This window comes from Penicillium psychrosexuale (genome assembly GCF_028828465.1).
Source record: "Penicillium psychrosexuale strain IBT 29551 chromosome Unknown utg000004l, whole genome shotgun sequence".
Classification (NCBI taxonomy): Eukaryota; Fungi; Ascomycota; class Eurotiomycetes; order Eurotiales; family Aspergillaceae; genus Penicillium; species Penicillium psychrosexuale.
This window is the reverse complement of record NW_026643189.1, coordinates 1,529,242-1,544,461: the sequence shown is the minus strand read 5'-3', so window position 1 is coordinate 1,544,461 and position 15,220 is coordinate 1,529,242. Positions and strand designations below refer to the sequence as shown.

The 15,220-nt window shown below is 49.4% G+C and overlaps 7 protein-coding genes across 7 annotated transcripts; 3 read left to right on the top strand and 4 right to left on the bottom strand.

Moving 5' to 3' along the window:
• Window positions 1-1,299: 1,299 nt before the first annotated feature.
• Window positions 1,300-4,191, bottom strand: N7518_006401 (non-specific serine/threonine protein kinase; the record flags this gene model as incomplete). The annotated part of the gene is made up of 5 exons (XM_057187328.1): window positions 1,300-3,569; window positions 3,630-3,777; window positions 3,832-3,949; window positions 4,010-4,038; window positions 4,141-4,191. The coding sequence occupies 5 exons, from the start codon at window positions 4,189-4,191 to the stop codon at window positions 1,300-1,302; spliced, it is 2,616 nt and encodes an 871-aa protein (XP_057039031.1).
• Window positions 4,192-4,881: 690 nt separating this feature from the next.
• cdc43 (protein geranylgeranyltransferase type I subunit CDC43) lies at window positions 4,882-6,316 on the bottom strand (the record flags this gene model as incomplete). The annotated part of the gene is made up of 5 exons (XM_057187327.1): window positions 4,882-5,018; window positions 5,071-5,179; window positions 5,229-5,566; window positions 5,613-5,658; window positions 5,720-6,316. The coding sequence occupies 5 exons, from the start codon at window positions 6,314-6,316 to the stop codon at window positions 4,882-4,884; spliced, it is 1,227 nt and encodes a 408-aa protein (XP_057039030.1).
• Window positions 6,317-6,341: 25 nt separating this feature from the next.
• Window positions 6,342-7,404, top strand: N7518_006399 (uncharacterized protein; the record flags this gene model as incomplete). Its single annotated transcript, XM_057187326.1, has 4 exons — window positions 6,342-6,346; window positions 6,439-6,733; window positions 6,837-7,259; window positions 7,333-7,404. 4 exons carry the CDS (start codon window positions 6,342-6,344, stop codon window positions 7,402-7,404), a joined length of 795 nt encoding a protein of 264 aa, XP_057039029.1.
• A 246-nt stretch (window positions 7,405-7,650) lies between these two features.
• N7518_006398 (CFEM domain-containing protein) lies at window positions 7,651-8,432 on the bottom strand (the record flags this gene model as incomplete). Its single annotated transcript, XM_057187325.1, has 3 exons — window positions 7,651-8,027; window positions 8,152-8,281; window positions 8,349-8,432. 3 exons carry the CDS (start codon window positions 8,430-8,432, stop codon window positions 7,651-7,653), a joined length of 591 nt encoding a protein of 196 aa, XP_057039028.1.
• Window positions 8,433-8,996: 564 nt separating this feature from the next.
• Window positions 8,997-9,635, bottom strand: N7518_006397 (nuclear transcription factor Y subunit beta; the record flags this gene model as incomplete). The annotated part of the gene is made up of 1 exon (XM_057187324.1): window positions 8,997-9,635. The coding sequence occupies one exon, from the start codon at window positions 9,633-9,635 to the stop codon at window positions 8,997-8,999; it is 639 nt and encodes a 212-aa protein (XP_057039027.1).
• Window positions 9,636-10,946: 1,311 nt separating this feature from the next.
• N7518_006396 (putative MFS transporter) lies at window positions 10,947-12,993 on the top strand (the record flags this gene model as incomplete). Its single annotated transcript, XM_057187323.1, has 6 exons — window positions 10,947-11,201; window positions 11,275-11,664; window positions 11,727-12,194; window positions 12,243-12,651; window positions 12,701-12,868; window positions 12,923-12,993. 6 exons carry the CDS (start codon window positions 10,947-10,949, stop codon window positions 12,991-12,993), a joined length of 1,761 nt encoding a protein of 586 aa, XP_057039026.1.
• An 806-nt stretch (window positions 12,994-13,799) lies between these two features.
• On the top strand, window positions 13,800-14,813 carry N7518_006395 (uncharacterized protein; the record flags this gene model as incomplete). The annotated part of the gene is made up of 1 exon (XM_057187322.1): window positions 13,800-14,813. The coding sequence occupies one exon, from the start codon at window positions 13,800-13,802 to the stop codon at window positions 14,811-14,813; it is 1,014 nt and encodes a 337-aa protein (XP_057039025.1).
• Window positions 14,814-15,220: the final 407 nt, after the last annotated feature.

The window sequence follows — 15,220 nt, the reverse complement described above, 5'->3', positions numbered from 1 at the left end:
GGATAATTTCCTTGGAGAGGGATGATATCGTAAAGGTAGAGACCCCCATAAAAGATGACAGTCTTATGAATATGATATTATTGGAGCCTGGACGCTAAAGAGTGAGACGGTTCAGACATCGTGGTAGACCACTCATGGAAGCTGATCTGTCCATTGATGAGACGTGCGGTCGATACTAGGATGTCACTCTTGAATGAGTGTGTGCACCGCTTCGATACTCAGGTGGTAGAAGTCTTGAGATAATTATTGACAACTCCCAGCCGGGTGGTTGGAAATGAGAGTGAGATTTCATGACATCCCTCCGATGCCGGATTCCGAATGATACCAAACACCGTTGTAGTCGGGCCCATGGACAGGCTTGTCACAACTCACCAAAGGCCTGAGTGAAGGCAAGAGTAATCTTTAATGTATAAATATACGAAGAGAAGTCAAAAGGGAAGGGATATGAATCGAGCTGGGCCGTTGACTGAGGGAAATTGACTGAGAGGGAGAGAGAGATGAGAGAAGATTGAGGAAGAGGTTATTCGCCTTAGGCACAAAGGCCTCAACAATATATTAGTCCATGTCGTTGGCCTCTTTGATATTGATATTATAATCATATACTACCAATCTAATATGTCAGGCCTACGATTGTATTTATCCTTCAATTGATCAACATTAAATTGTACTATTCTTTGTCTTTAGCAACAATCCTACCATGTCATATAGAATACCGCTAGTTCACACTCAACGTTATCAGATAGTTTTTCGCATCACCAAAAAAAAGGAACGATCCACCCTAGAGCCATGACAATGGAGCTCACGTGGGCCAGCCCACCGGTTATTTTGTGGTACAGGTAGTTCATCGTGCAATAGAGCAAGCTGAACTCTCGGGGATTATCAAAGTGGATAGGTCTATGCAATTTCATCATGCAAGTATTTTGTTGCTGATCAATCCAGCAATATGATATGAAACAGAGTTCTATGAGACAGGGGAATTCTATGCAAAAGACATTAAAATCAAGCGAGAGTCGAATCATCGAGGAGCAAGGAGAAGTAGGGAAGAGAAAGCGCTTCACGAAGCTAGGAAATGTGAAGGAAAAGAGCGCAAGAGAGGGAGAGGCATAGGTCCAACGGTGGATCGAATTATGCCGAAAAAGAGACAAGTAAAGGGAAACGAAAAAGAAACACGCTGTGTAAGTGGGGGTATAAAAGCTCTATCGTCTAACAAACATAGGAATAAGGGATCGTGGGATGGACAAAGAACACCCGAATCTAATGCAAATATGGGAAATTGCAAGGAAGCTGTCGGGTAAAGTATTATTCGGCGATGCCGATCTTGTCTGGGGTATCGGACGGCGAGCGCAAAGAGGAGGAGCGAGGAGGCCGAAGGGGACTGGTATCAAGGTTTAGGATAGGATCAAATGGCGTTCTGCCGCTTGAGGGAGATTCGGTCTCGGCTGGGTGCTCATCGGGGGTAAAGAAACCTCCTGGTGTAGTAGGTTCTTCGAACTCATCGACTTCTTCAATTTCTTCCTCAATTCCTTCGACATCTTCCTCTTCCTCGATAATTTGGCTCTTGCGTGCAGCAGGCCGCCCTGGTGCGAGGTCAGGCCCGCTGGTATCCACTGGCTGACCCGGCATAGAGGAGTTGGCTATCCCACCAGACACCATCAAGTTGGTGGTATGGATCATAGGACCCTTGAAGAGAGATCTCTTTCGCCTTGCAAACACCAGACTTGAAGAGGGCGAGTAGAGTAGTGGCCCTGGTACCGCCTCGTTAAACGACGACGGCATCTGACCTAAGTGGTCACCGAACTCTCGAGGTGCTCCGCCTGGCCCTCTTACCAACCGAATATTGCTCGGAAAGCGGGATGAGGCGCCTGGAGTGGTGGGCAGTACTTTGATAGATGAGTGAGGCGACCTGGAGGCTCTGGCAGTGGGTGTTGAGATAGTATCTACGCTGTTGGAGGAAATCGAAGAGGCCTTGGAGTGAGCACGAGCGTGGTGAATGCTGCGGATCGATGATACCGAGGAGGATGTGGATTTGCGACCTCGGAGTCCGGCCGATGAACGCCGATAGGACCCGCGTGGGGTGATAGGTGAGGGCGAGAGAGAGTTTCGATGACTATTATGACTGGTGTTCAATGGGCGCGGCTGGTGAGGGTAAGAGTGGCGGTTTTGGCGGTATGAGGCACTGCTAGGAGCGAGGCTGCTAGAGTTGGAGGCTCGTTTGGCCTGGCTGGGTGTAACAACATCCTCCCCTGCGACCTCGCTTGCTGGGGACGATAAAGGCGCAGGGGGTTTCCCAGTATCTTGACTCTTAGCCGGGCTCAACTTTTCAGAAAGAAACTTCCGCGAGCTCGTCGATTTGGCATGGGGAGACCGCGCTCTTTTCGCCGACTCTACAAACCAATGCTTGAGAGATGCTAGTTGGCTGAGTATCGGATACTGGTGACGCCGACTAGTGCGACGCCGGAAGATGCCATGATGTTGTGTCAACTCCGGCTGTGATGCGCTAACATGCAGTATGCTGGGCCGTGATCGCCGCCTGTCTTTTGGCGGAGGCACTGGGCGACGTCGCGTCGAGTTGTGGGATCGTATAGAATCTTTGTCGAGCGGCAATGGTGGCGTGGTCACCTCAATTGGGAATACAGGGAGCGGTTCAGGAAGCGCAGGAAGATCTGGCACTGCCAACTGGGATGGTAAGCTTCTTCTATCCCGTCTCCCACGATCGCGCAACCCCATGCCTTCTTCCTCCACCTCCATTAAAGCCGATGATCGCTTTTCTAGGCGACTGCTGGTAGCGCTCAGACGACGAATGTTTTTTGCTTCAGCATCCCGCTCCCGACGCTTGCGCTCTCTCTTTCTTTCCTTCCTTTGTTCCTTTTCAATCAGCAGGGCCCACCAGCCAGCCAGTGGGTCGCACCGCTGAGCCAAGACATTTTCAATGACCTCGTCAATATTGACCCCAGCGCTTTTCATCCGCTGCAAGGTAGTCTTCTCCAGTGGCGTAGTAAATGGCGATGGTCTTGGGATTTTCAGGATTGCAAGTTGTTGAGGAGCATGTTCCGCAAGGAAAGGATGAGCCAGGATCTCGTCTAGACTGGGTCGAATCAAAGGCCGTTTGGACAATAGGAGACTGACCAGAGCCTTGGCATCGTCCGTGAACTTTCCGTTGAAGGTCGGCTCGTCCGACAGAATCCGCTTTTTGGTGATTTGGTCGTCATCGTCGTCAAACGGCAGCTCGCCTGCCAAAAGCGCATATAGAATGATCCCCAAGCTCCATACATCCACTTTTTCGCCCGCGTATTTCTCCCCCTTGAGCATCTCGGGCGCGCTATAGCATATCGTCCCGCAGAATGTCTGAAGATAGCTAGCCTTGCCTTCATATTCACGCGTGAACCCAAAATCGCATAGCTTGACGTTCTCTTGTTTATCCAGTAATATGTTTTCCAGTTTCAAGTCGCGATGCACACAGGATTTACTGTGGACGTAGGCGACCGCTCCAACCAATTGTGTAAATATGCGCTTCACTTTCTCTACCGGTAGGGGGCCGTGTCGAAGGAGGTAGTTGTAAAGTTCGTCGCCTAGAACCGAGCTTTGTCAGTATGTTTCTCTATGCGTCTGCCATGCGCAAGCCGACGTACCAGGACAATACTCTAGCACAAGCCAAACGAGGCTCTCAGTTACCACCACTTCGTATAGGCGCGCGATATGAGGGTGGAGGAATTGGCGGTGGTGATGGATCTCGCGCACGAGATTGGTGTCCTCCTTGCTGGACGATTTGAGTACCACCTGCGAACTTGATCAGCCTTGCCCCCACAACTTTGTTTGTATGATATGACCTACCTTGGAGCCATTGGTGAGCTTGTGCGTGGCGAGATAGACCTTGCCGAAGGAACCTTTCCCAATTAGCCGCCCCAATGTATAATTTCCTACAGTCCGAAGATCCTTGGAGGAGAACTCCCTGTAGAGAAGCACCACGTTAGCGCAACTGACCATCCAGACCGGAAGCAAGATCGCTTACTCAAGGAGCTCATTATAGGAGTTGGCAAGCTGTCGAGAATTCCGAGTTAGCCATATTTCCACGGACTCTGCGCAAGGCTCGAACAAAGGAAACCCGGTGGAGCTCCCTATGTCGCATCCCTGATGACGCACCTTCTCCTTTTGTTTCTGGCTTTGAACCCCCGCTCTTGTTCGGGGCGGCATATGTTATGATTGCCAATGTCGTCAAGAGAGTCTCTGCGCGTCAAGGGGTTGACTGGAAATAGTTGTGCCGGGGCCATTCAACGGGACACGAGATGCGCGGATAAACGGTATGAGCGGAGTGGAGGTCGAGAAGTTTTAGAAAGGGGTAGCTGGGGGCTCGGAAAGATGGCCGGAGAAATAGAGTAACACCGCAAATGATGAAAGGATAAGGGAAATTGCATACAAAGGCCTTGGAAGATTCCAAGACGTCAACGGGAACGTGGACCGTGTGGAGAACTCGGCACTTGGTTCTCCTTTTTTTTCCTTGGAGTCTGCTATTATTATCTTTATGTGCAATAGTTATACCAGATACAATATACATTACTCCGTAGACTCCGTTCCTATTTAGGAATCGCTGACGCTGTGCAAATTACCTGCTTCAGAGGTATGTGACTTAATTGGCTAGAATCCCCTCCATGGTGAAGCACCAAACTGATCACGATCGCCATCATCTTGCGTTGTAGGTAGGAGAATATGTTGTCACTGCCTTACGGCCTAAGATTCAACCCTTACTTGTGGACGGTACATGTACAACGTACGATGTACACCGACGCCCAATTAATTTAGTCGACACCTATTGGCTGATGTGTGCTGACATGAGCCAATTGGTGGAATGGCTGAACCATCGTCATATTACAGGCATGTTATACTTCATGATTGCCACCAAGGCAGCGATTCAAGATGTCGGACCGTGCGTTCACTGGAACCCATCGTGGGATCGACGGCGCTGAGTCCCACCTCACCCTGGAAAGCCAGGGACACCATGCCAAAGTATGAGTGAAGAAGGTCTATAGGTTTGGTCAGCAACGCAGTCTCGATATCAGAATACTATCGCCTTACCAGGAGGATCCCCGGGCCCCTTTCCAAATCCACCGATAAGATGTTGGGTCTTTTCGAGCAAGTATCGACGATTGCGATCTCTATCGACCACTGAATACCGGTCCAGCATCTGATATTCGCGTTAGTAGACACTCACTACTAGCTAGAGGGCCACGTACCATCAGTGTCGCTCCGTTCCAGAATGAATAGCATGTATCTGCATATTTATTGCACCGGCCATTGAACCCGGCGCATGGTATTGTGTCGGCCCCAAGGGGTTCAATATTGGGTAACCTGCGGACTCTATCATCGATAGATCCCGTCTCTGTCACCTCAAGCTGTTCATAATCTTCGTCTTCCTCGGGTTCCTCCAGCTGGGCGGTTTGCCTTGAAGCCAGCCATGTAACCAAACCCTCGAATTGATTGGAGCCTGCCAATAGAAGGGGCACTGATTCTAGATCATTTGAGGTCCGGCGCAAGAAGTCCAGAGACCCGACCGCGCAATACGTGTGTCCACCTGTCGGTTGTTAGATGATCCAGGTGGTGGAAAGGGAGACACAAACTATGCGATTCACAGAAAGGAGACTCAGCCATGCCGCCGTCGTACGTCTGTTTCGCCATACTGTGTCAGTGTCCCAATCGCAGAAAAAACCTCAAGGACTCCACATACCTGGCATGCCTGTATAAAAGAAACAAAACCTGGGACATCGATATCCGGTACACCGTCAAGCCCCGTCTCACTCCGCCCGCGCAGAACATATCGTATACCGGCAGCACAACAGCAGTATCGTAAATCACGAGGTCCCCCTACACATCCCTCAGGACCAACAAGCTCACCAAAACTCCCATCGGCGCGTTGGACTTTAGGAAGCCACTCAAGACACTCCCGTCGCTTGACACGCGACAGGTCATCGCCGAGGATGAGCAAGTTGACTAGCGCAAAGAATGTCGCGGGAACATTCGCTGGATCCCAGGCTTCATTATCCTTATTTCGCTTCCCTGGCCCAAAATCTGTACCTGGGAAGCCACGGAATCCGCCCGAAGGCACCTGGCAGTGGTAAAGCCAGTTGATGTACCCTTGTCTTTCCTCCGGTGTGGTTTTGCTTTGGAGAACGCCGAGCACATCCAATCCCGAGAGGGTCAGGTAGGCAAGGAGCATACGATTAGAGTCATTGGAAGTGTAGGCGGACGGGAGGAAGGTCTTCAAGCATCGGAGGTAGTATTTGACATGGCGCTCTGTGTTGAAGGTTGGGTTTGGGTCGGTCATTGTAGAGGATGGGGGTTGGACCACTATGTAGTATGATAGGAACTGGGCGATGTTCCACTAGTAATCCACGCAGTTCAATAATCAGCAGGCATCAAGTCGTAAATCAGATCCAATCATCGCAGTTGTTGTGTTGGTGGGGGATATCTCGACCGGAGCTGCTTTTTCCCCACATGTGTTGCGGCCAACACTCGGACCAACTCCAAGTCATTTATTTATTTCTATCTGTACTTTTGGAACTTCCTCTTGTCCACAAACTTGTGCCATTGTGACTCGCCCACCATGGTTTTACTTTCATCCAAGCTTCTTCTCCAGGCACATGCCGTGTTTCTGATTGTGATCGCCGGCTATCTGATCAAGAGCCCCGAGGTGATCACCGACTGTGATCTGGTGTTTATGATAGGAGAGGCCTTGAAGATTGTATGTCCACATCAACAAGCCCGATTCACATGTCCATTTCTACCATATGGGCAATGGAACTTCCTATTAGAGTTGATTTTGACTGCTAACACCCATGATACAGGACTTTCCATCCCTGTCCAGCCCGCAACAATCCCCTTTCACCTTCTGTGCCATCCTCATCTTCGTCGAGGCCCTTACCGACGTCGTCATACTGTCCAACATCCCCTTCCACGAAGCTCTCGATGAAGCTCTCCCTTATATCCGGCCCCTGCGAAATGGCAACCTCCCCGCCGAGGATCTGCAGGTGCTACAGCGTTTGCCCGAATATATCACTAATTCCTTGACAATTTACTGGAGCGTCTGGGTCGCCGTTGCTGCTTGTCGCTTTGCCGTGTATGCCGGAATTGCGTTCTTTATCTATCAAGGCAGAGGTGACCACCTGGCCTCGTCTTACACAAGCGCAGCGGCTGTTGGAGGTCTGGATCGCCTGAAGAACAGGGTGGTCTTCACCTTTGCTTTCTTCGAAATGATGTTCTGGTTCTGGGTAAGTGGGAATATATCAATCGGGCAGGATTGACCCTGTTGGCTGTTTTTCATGCTAATGTGCTACTCTACAGACTTTCGCTACTCTCCGCGAGGAGCGCCAGGAACGCCTGACCAAGCTGCTGGAGGATACCCGCGAGAATTGAGCACTTCCACAGGTTCCTCGGTAATACTTTCTATGAGTGTATTATTAACTTGAAATATCCCCCCGCCATTGAAAAGCGATGGCATTTAGACACACCGTGTACCCGGTCAATTAAAATTATATCATGGATAAAATAAGACACAGGTGCATCCCAAGCCATTTTCGTGTTTCCATTCATTCCATCCTCATCACGATATTTCAATGCCGCCAAACGTACCAGCCCCTGAAATCACTAGCACGCCTCATGCTAGATCAGAATGGCGAACGCCGCCGCAGCACCAGCAGCGGCCACGAGCGAAGAATCCTTGTGGGCAAGAGCAGCGACACCAGTGCTAGTCGCCGCAGCAGAGACGGACGAGGCACTGTTCGAGGAAGCAGTAGAAGCGTTGGTACTGGTCGCAGTAGTCGAATCCGAAGTCTTCGTCGCACTCGAGGTCTCAGTGCTAGACTTGGTTCCAGTCTCGGTCAAGCTGGAGCTGGAGCTGGAGCTGGAGCTGGAGCTGGAGCTGGAGCTGGAGCTGGTACTGGTACTGGTACTGGATTTACTGCTCGAGCAGACCACCTCGGCGGGCAGGTCGGTCACACCTCCGCGGGCACAGATTGACTTGGCGACCTTGATGGTTGCTGTGGTGAAGCGTAACATATCAGCCCAATGTACATGTTCCGCCATCCATTGTGCGTAGTCATTTTGGAATAATCCCGCACTTGTGTACTCAATTGGGCATGGAGGGAAAGGAAGAGAACATACTGTCTTGGTCAGCCTTGGAGCATTTATCGGCGATGCAGCAGGCGACATCGTCCAGGAAGGACTTGGACTCGCAGATGCACTTGAAATCAATGCCGCAGCTCTGGGGGATTGAACCTGTAGCACAGGTTTTCTATGCAATGGCTTCTTTAGCAGGCGGTACATTTGGCATAGTTGTATGTTTGACTGTAAACACATACCGAGCAGTCGGGCAGATCGCCCAGGCCTTGAGCAGCGGCAGTGCTCAGTAGAGCTGCCAGGGCAAAAGTGATGGTGAATTTCATCTTTGCAGATACATATGAGGCTGATGAAAGTGAGTTATTGGGGGAGGAAATGTGAGAGGTTTTATTCTCCAGGTGGCCAGGTCGTGGTAATAAACCAATAGATAGGTCAAAAATACGCCGATACGCAGATGAACGGTACCTTTTTTCCCCGCAAAAACTCCAGACTCTTTCACGTGCGGTTCGGCCGGTATGGAGATGATGTTAAATAGTATCAGAACTCCTGATATTTTACATCGGAAGTGGATCTTCCTAGCAATGAGGACTATTTTATTAACATCTTCAAAGGTATTATTCATATTACGGAGGTATTTAGGTAAGTTCGTACAAATCTTCAAGTTTGAGTTAGGCATCAATTACAGTATTTCTTCAAGTTATCTTAGGCTGGTGTCCACGGGTATGCAAACTCAACACTCCGCCATTCTCATCACATTGCTGAGGTCCGAGACCCCTAGCTGAAACATCTCAGACCTCCGTTGAAATCAACATCGTCGGTAATCTCCAGGACATGTAGCCAATATTGAAACTAGGCGCAGCGTCCGTCAGCCGACCCCTTCACATCATCCACTAGTATGACTCGCCGCCTGCGCCGTTGTGAGGCTGGCCGACTATGGGCGGATAGCCGTAGGCAGAGGCGTCTTGCTCGGACGGGTCAAGGCTGAGGTTCGACATAGGATTTGTGCCTTCAGGATTGGGGAAGCCCGTCGGACGAGCTAGTCCAGGTCCACCTCCGGCGGGGCCACCGACAGGTCCTCCAGCTCCATAGCCAGCGCTTGGGGGTCTCTGATTGTCGCCGCGCGCAGACTGGGTTTCACGGTACTTGGATAGGTAGATCTTGAGTGCTTCAGCGTAATTCTCGAAGCCAAGCGAAGTCATGGCGAATAGGATGTCTTCGCCGTTGACTGTTTTGCGCTTCTCCTGCTGGCATTTCTCCGAGGCTTCACTTGTGATAAATGAGATGTACTCGCTCACGCATTCCTGCATGCATTCCTTGGCTTCTTTTGCGATTTTCGCGTTGTCAGGAAGCGCAAGCTTCATGATACGAGCCACATTGGCAATCGGAAGCCACCGATCTTGCTCCTTCACCTCAAACTCGCCTTGGTGTCCCTGCGCGTCGTGGTGATCTTTGTCCATGTGGTCTTGCTCTTCTCCCGATTGCGCCTCTGGGTCAAGATCGTGTTCCTTTGAAGGGGAGACCGACGACATAATTAAAACTGTGCTGGATAGGTGTATTGGACCTGCGGTTTTGCGTAAATGCTTTGTGCTTCGCGCGCTCGCTGCAGTAGTCTTAGGTGGGGGCCGGTGTTTGGGATTTGACAATGACGCGGGGTATAGCTCTTCAAGGACGAGGATGTCACTTCAATATGGAACGCGATCACGTCGTAACCGCTGCTGTGGAAATAATGCGCCTCACAACTTGGAGTCTAGCTCTGGAGCCGTTGGTGACGCTGGTCATCACATGACATATCACATGATTATCAACGGTCACATGTTGACAAGAATGCCCAGTGGACCTCAAGTCCTTCTCTTCTTCAGTATCGACGCATATTGTGAAAGGCAAAGTCCGTGTTTAAAAGCTTGGCTATGCTCCTAGGACCTGGACGATGGGAAATTGCTGTAGATTCAATCGATATGCACATCTCAAATGTATGTGGTTTGAGACTGCCATGTATTGGTATTTCCTAAAATTACCTGGAGGCTTAGATGGAGCTGTGGAGGTTTTTGTTTAGGGCTGTGGCATTTATTTCCCAACGATATTCCAAGTATAGACCTCTCCCATCGCCTTGTTTCCTACAGAATTCACTGCCACACTCTATTTTCTACTTTATGACGACCATTCGGGTTGTACACCTCAGCAATATACCAATCACAAGGTTCGAATGGGAAATTTAAGGCCCCCCAGTCAGCACTAGTGGCTTTTTCCGCCCCCTCGGTGGACCGGTCCCTGATCTCAACACGAACTTCTCTATAGCAAAACCACTGATTTCAAGCTGTTTGATTTTTGAAAAGATCCACCTGCACCTCGGCCTAATATTGGACGCTCGAGCCTGAATGTGATGCCTCGGTCTAAGCTTGGAAGCGCCGATCCAGGCTTACCTGGGCAACTCGTATGTACTCCGTAGGTACGGTCCTGTATATTAACTTATAAAGGATCTTTAGTCGGCTTAAACGCGGTCTTAGATGGAACTTTGAATGTCGTATATTGTACAATAGACTTGAAATTTACCTCAAATCACATTCAAAATTACGCCCACACTCGGGCCTTACGTACATATCGACCGAGCTGCTTATCTTTTCCAAGGTTAGTCCTTATATTTAGTCCTATAATATAGTCCTAAAGTTGAACTCGTATTTATTTATATCTGCTATTTATCCCCATTGGCCCTGGGAAGCTTTTTCACGTAGCTTCCTTCTTTGGAGGGTCGAGAATTACTCCGTAGCGCTGCTGACTTTGTTCTATTTTCTATTAAACCGCTGCATTATCTACAAGCCCCGCCTCGTTAGCTTCCTACAATCATGGGTCTTGGAGTACTGGAAGATACGAAGCTCGCGCATGTCCCAGGTAAGATTCCATGCCTTTACCTGCCTAGTCGCAAGCGAATCCGCGTGGCTCATCACAACTTCAAAACTCCAGGTACCTCTGATATCTACGAACAAAACAGTGATGTGAGCGACCAGACTCCAGGCGCCTCAGGCCTCAAATGCGACTGGTCGGGCAATCAACCGATTATTCTCGTACCGCAACCGAGCGCTGATCCAAACGACCCATTGGTATGTCCCAGAGAGCACCGCACCCTAAGATTTGTTTCCACGACAAAAGTCCTGACCCGAACGGTTCTGTTAGAACTGGCCATTATGGCGACGCGATACGATTCTTGCCATCCTCTCCTTCGTAACGATCCTCTGCACAACCCTAAGCTCTATCCTAGCCGCAAATACAGTCACCATCGCAGATTACGAGGAAATCACGTTTACAGCAGCCGCCCTGTTGACTGGATATCACCTATGTGGTGTCGGCGTGGCGGGCATTCTCATTGTGCCAACGGCTCGAGTCTGGGGTAAACGTCATCTGTTTCTGATCGGGCATGTCTTGATGATTGTCAGCTGCATCTGGGCTGGGGTTAGTGGCAAGAACAAGAATAGTCTCATATGGGCAAGGATATTCCAGGGTGTTGCATTGGCGCCGTTTGAGGCGTTGGTAAATGCCTGTGTTGGAGACCTTTATTTCGTTCATGTGAGTTGGGCCTTCTTTTCCTGTAGATTTGACACACGAGGAGACTGATCGGTATAATAAAGGAACGAGGAAAGCGAATGGCTGTATCCAATGTCGCACTCTTTGGTGCAGCCTTTCTGACACCCGTTGTGGTAGGCAAGATCACCAAGTCTATGGGATGGCAGTGGTCTTTCTACTTTGTGGCAATTTTTCTTGGTGCTTCACTACCATTGATGTTCTTTTTCGTGCCTGAAACTGCTTTCCGACGCTCAGATTACTTGAACACCGACTTCAAGCGAAGCGGTGGGCACGGCGAGTCCATGGAGTCCCATGTTTCACTCAGTGGGGCTTCCAGTGATGATACCAAGGAGTTTAGACCAAGCTCCAACGGTATAAATGGAAGTTCGAAGACGGAAGCCGCGATAACAGTCCCCGAGAAAGATTCCTTCGCCCAATCGCTCAGGCTGTTCAATGGACGAAAAACAGATGAGAGCTTCTTCAAGCTGCTCCTTCGTCCATTCCCGTTATTCTTCCATCCGGGCATCTTCTGGGTAAGTAACCCACTTCGCTTAGTTTCACATACACTGATTAAAGTATAGGCTTGTCTGATCCAAGGCGTTGTTATCGGATGGGCGGTCTTCGTTGGTGTGGTTCTAGCAATTGTGTTTCTCGGACCTCCAATGTGGTTCGAGGAAGACAAAACCGGATATCTTTACACGGGTGCCTTTATCGGCTCCGTTGTGGGCCTCATTTTGTCTGGCCTGCTTTCTGATTCCATCAACAAGCTGATGATCCGGCTCAACCACGGTAAATACGAGCCTGAGTTCCGGATCCTCTTAGTGATTCCCCAGCTCATTTTCTGTGGTATCGGACTGTATGGGTTCGGGTGGACTGCTAATAATGTGATGCATTATGGCTGGCTGCTGCCAGACGTCTTCTTTGCATTCTTGATCGTCGGCATGGTTATGGGAGCCGTTGCTGCTTCACTCTATATCGTCGATGCCCATCGTATGTGGACTCCTAGGCCTTGCGTGGAAATGATTGCTGACATTACTAGGCGAGATGGCCATTGAGGCATTTACCTGCATGTTGGTTTTCAAAAACATGTTTAGCTTTGTCCTGACCTTTTTTGCCTACAAATGGTTTGCCCACGGAGGCATCAAGCATACCATGATTGTCATCGGTAGCATCCAAATGGGCATCTGCCTGTTGAGTATTCCCATGTGTAAGTTTTACTGGGTGATTTGTTGTGCACCCGACTAACCGTTTCCCGGTATAGATGTCTTTGGAAAATGGAACCGGTCTTTCTTTGCCCGTCATGACATCCTCGACATGCTTTATCTCCGGTAATGCGTAACGTCGCAATCCTTGGGCAGTTCAAGGGGCGGGTATCTATGATTTTACATGACATGAGTGATTGTTGCTCCTCGACACAGATATCGAACTTGCGAAAGCGAGCGATTCGCTGAACGGTCTCCACCTCACCATGCGAGATATCATCGATGGGCGTTTGAAGCCACGGAAGAGAGACCGAGTTGCTTGGGCTCTTTACAAGCGAGGAAACTATGAGAATTTAGTTGAGAACATTTCCGATTTGGTCAATAACTTGGTGGAGTTGTTTCCCTCCACAGCCGATGAACAGGGACAGCTGTGTAGGAAGGAGATCCAGGCTATGAGTTCCGGCAGCTTACAACTCTTGAGGGAGGTTATAGACGGCGAAGATGATGTTCTGAAGCGTATCCTCCACATGGAACTCCAGCGACGCACCATCCATGTCGGAGAGGTCCAAGTGAAGGATGATTTCGTCGGTCAGATTGGTGACAATGTTGAGTTGGCCAGCCAGGCAAATAACATTGAAATCAAAGTCTTCGATGGATCTGGTCGTTCCATGTGTTACATATTGGCAGCAATATTGCATCGAAGAAAGACCATGCATGACCAGGGACAGAATTCTTCCGTGGCTGGACTTCTATTTTCGCTTGAGGCTGGCGTAGACAGGAAACTGGTTTCAGTATGGAGATTTGGCCCATTTGTGTATATGGAGACATCGGAGTCACTCTCAGTTTACTTCACATAAATAGGCTTGGTTACGACCTTTTGAATTTATCTCTCATTCTCAGCCCACCTTTCCTTCTTCAGCCACAGATCCTAACAAAATGAACTTCCAACAAGCCCTATACGACCTTTCTGGCAAATTCCAGCTTGACGCGGTCGGTTTAGTAGCTCTGGTGGATCTTCAGAGTATCGCCAAATGGACTGCTATCACTGGTACTTCATCCCTCACGGATATCCTTTTTCTGGCACCCGGCATGCACAGACAGTCCTCAGCCCCTAGTCTTAGTGGCGGAGAATTAGCTTTGACGTCAGGATACGTCTTTCGGATTGAGAATGAAGCCACGGTGCACTTTTTGCAAAGTGTCGGAAAAACGGGTAATCTACTCAACCTAGTCGTGGACTTGCCGCCGACTACCATAAAGGAGAAGTTGAGATGCTTGATCGAAAGCCCTGGTAAGACTCCACTCTTCCTCTATGCAATTGGTCAGATCTTGACAGTCGCTGTGATTATCATCCTTGCATTGTTGGAAGACTGGTGGGCCCTGGTGACACTTGCCATGTGGATGTCTGCTCGAATCTGCAACACCTGGTCTATCAAAAGGCGGAGTCACATTGGCTGGAAAGGCAAGACAGAGCCCGGGGCGAACGGTGATCTTCTCATTCTACTCACTCAAGATCGATGGATTCGTCTTCGGGGCACAGTCGATGACTTGAAGGCCGTTACTTCCGGGCAATGGCTCCGAGACAAAACTTTGCTTGACGAGCTACTCATCACCTTCTCGACACTCATGGTATATTGGTCCGCTGTCATATCGGGAAATTCATCCATAACGGGTAGCCTGTGTCTCCTTTGTCTGATGCTTGTATCGGCGGGGCTATTGGAATTATGTACGGGATTATCAAAGGGTTTCCGAATGTATGGGCGTATGCTTAGGGTGGTTGGAAAGTCGACCTCTTACACACGGAGACTAGACTTGGCGGAGGAGCTCATTCAAGAGACAGGAAGGGATGGCTGGGCAATTGGCCTCGGCATGATATTGAAACCCACCGGTCGAGGCGAGGGACCTGTTCTTCTCTGTTCAACTGTTGACTATCAAGCTATGTCGAGTATCTGAGTGAACCATTTCAGGGAAATCGCTGTGACAATAGTGCTCTACTTTCTGCAAATTTAAATAGTATCGATTCGCGACTGGCTAAATATCACAGGGCTGGTGTGGTGTAAGGTGCAGGCGAATGGGAAGTTCTTGTGTCCAAGAGTGAGATGACGGTGATTGGAAGTAACATTGGAAGCATGACACTTTGGGTCATGATATATTGGACTCCTCGTACAATACGTTGGAATACTACATGGATATTATTTATGGGGACTTTATGACCTTTTGATTCTCGTTAATCGGTCATAATGAAATCCTTGGCGATCCCTGCCTTATTATTAAGGTGCTCACGACTAGTTAACTTCGATGTACATCACCGTACTTCGTACCTACATATAGGTACATAGGTACATGTAGTATTCGAATGA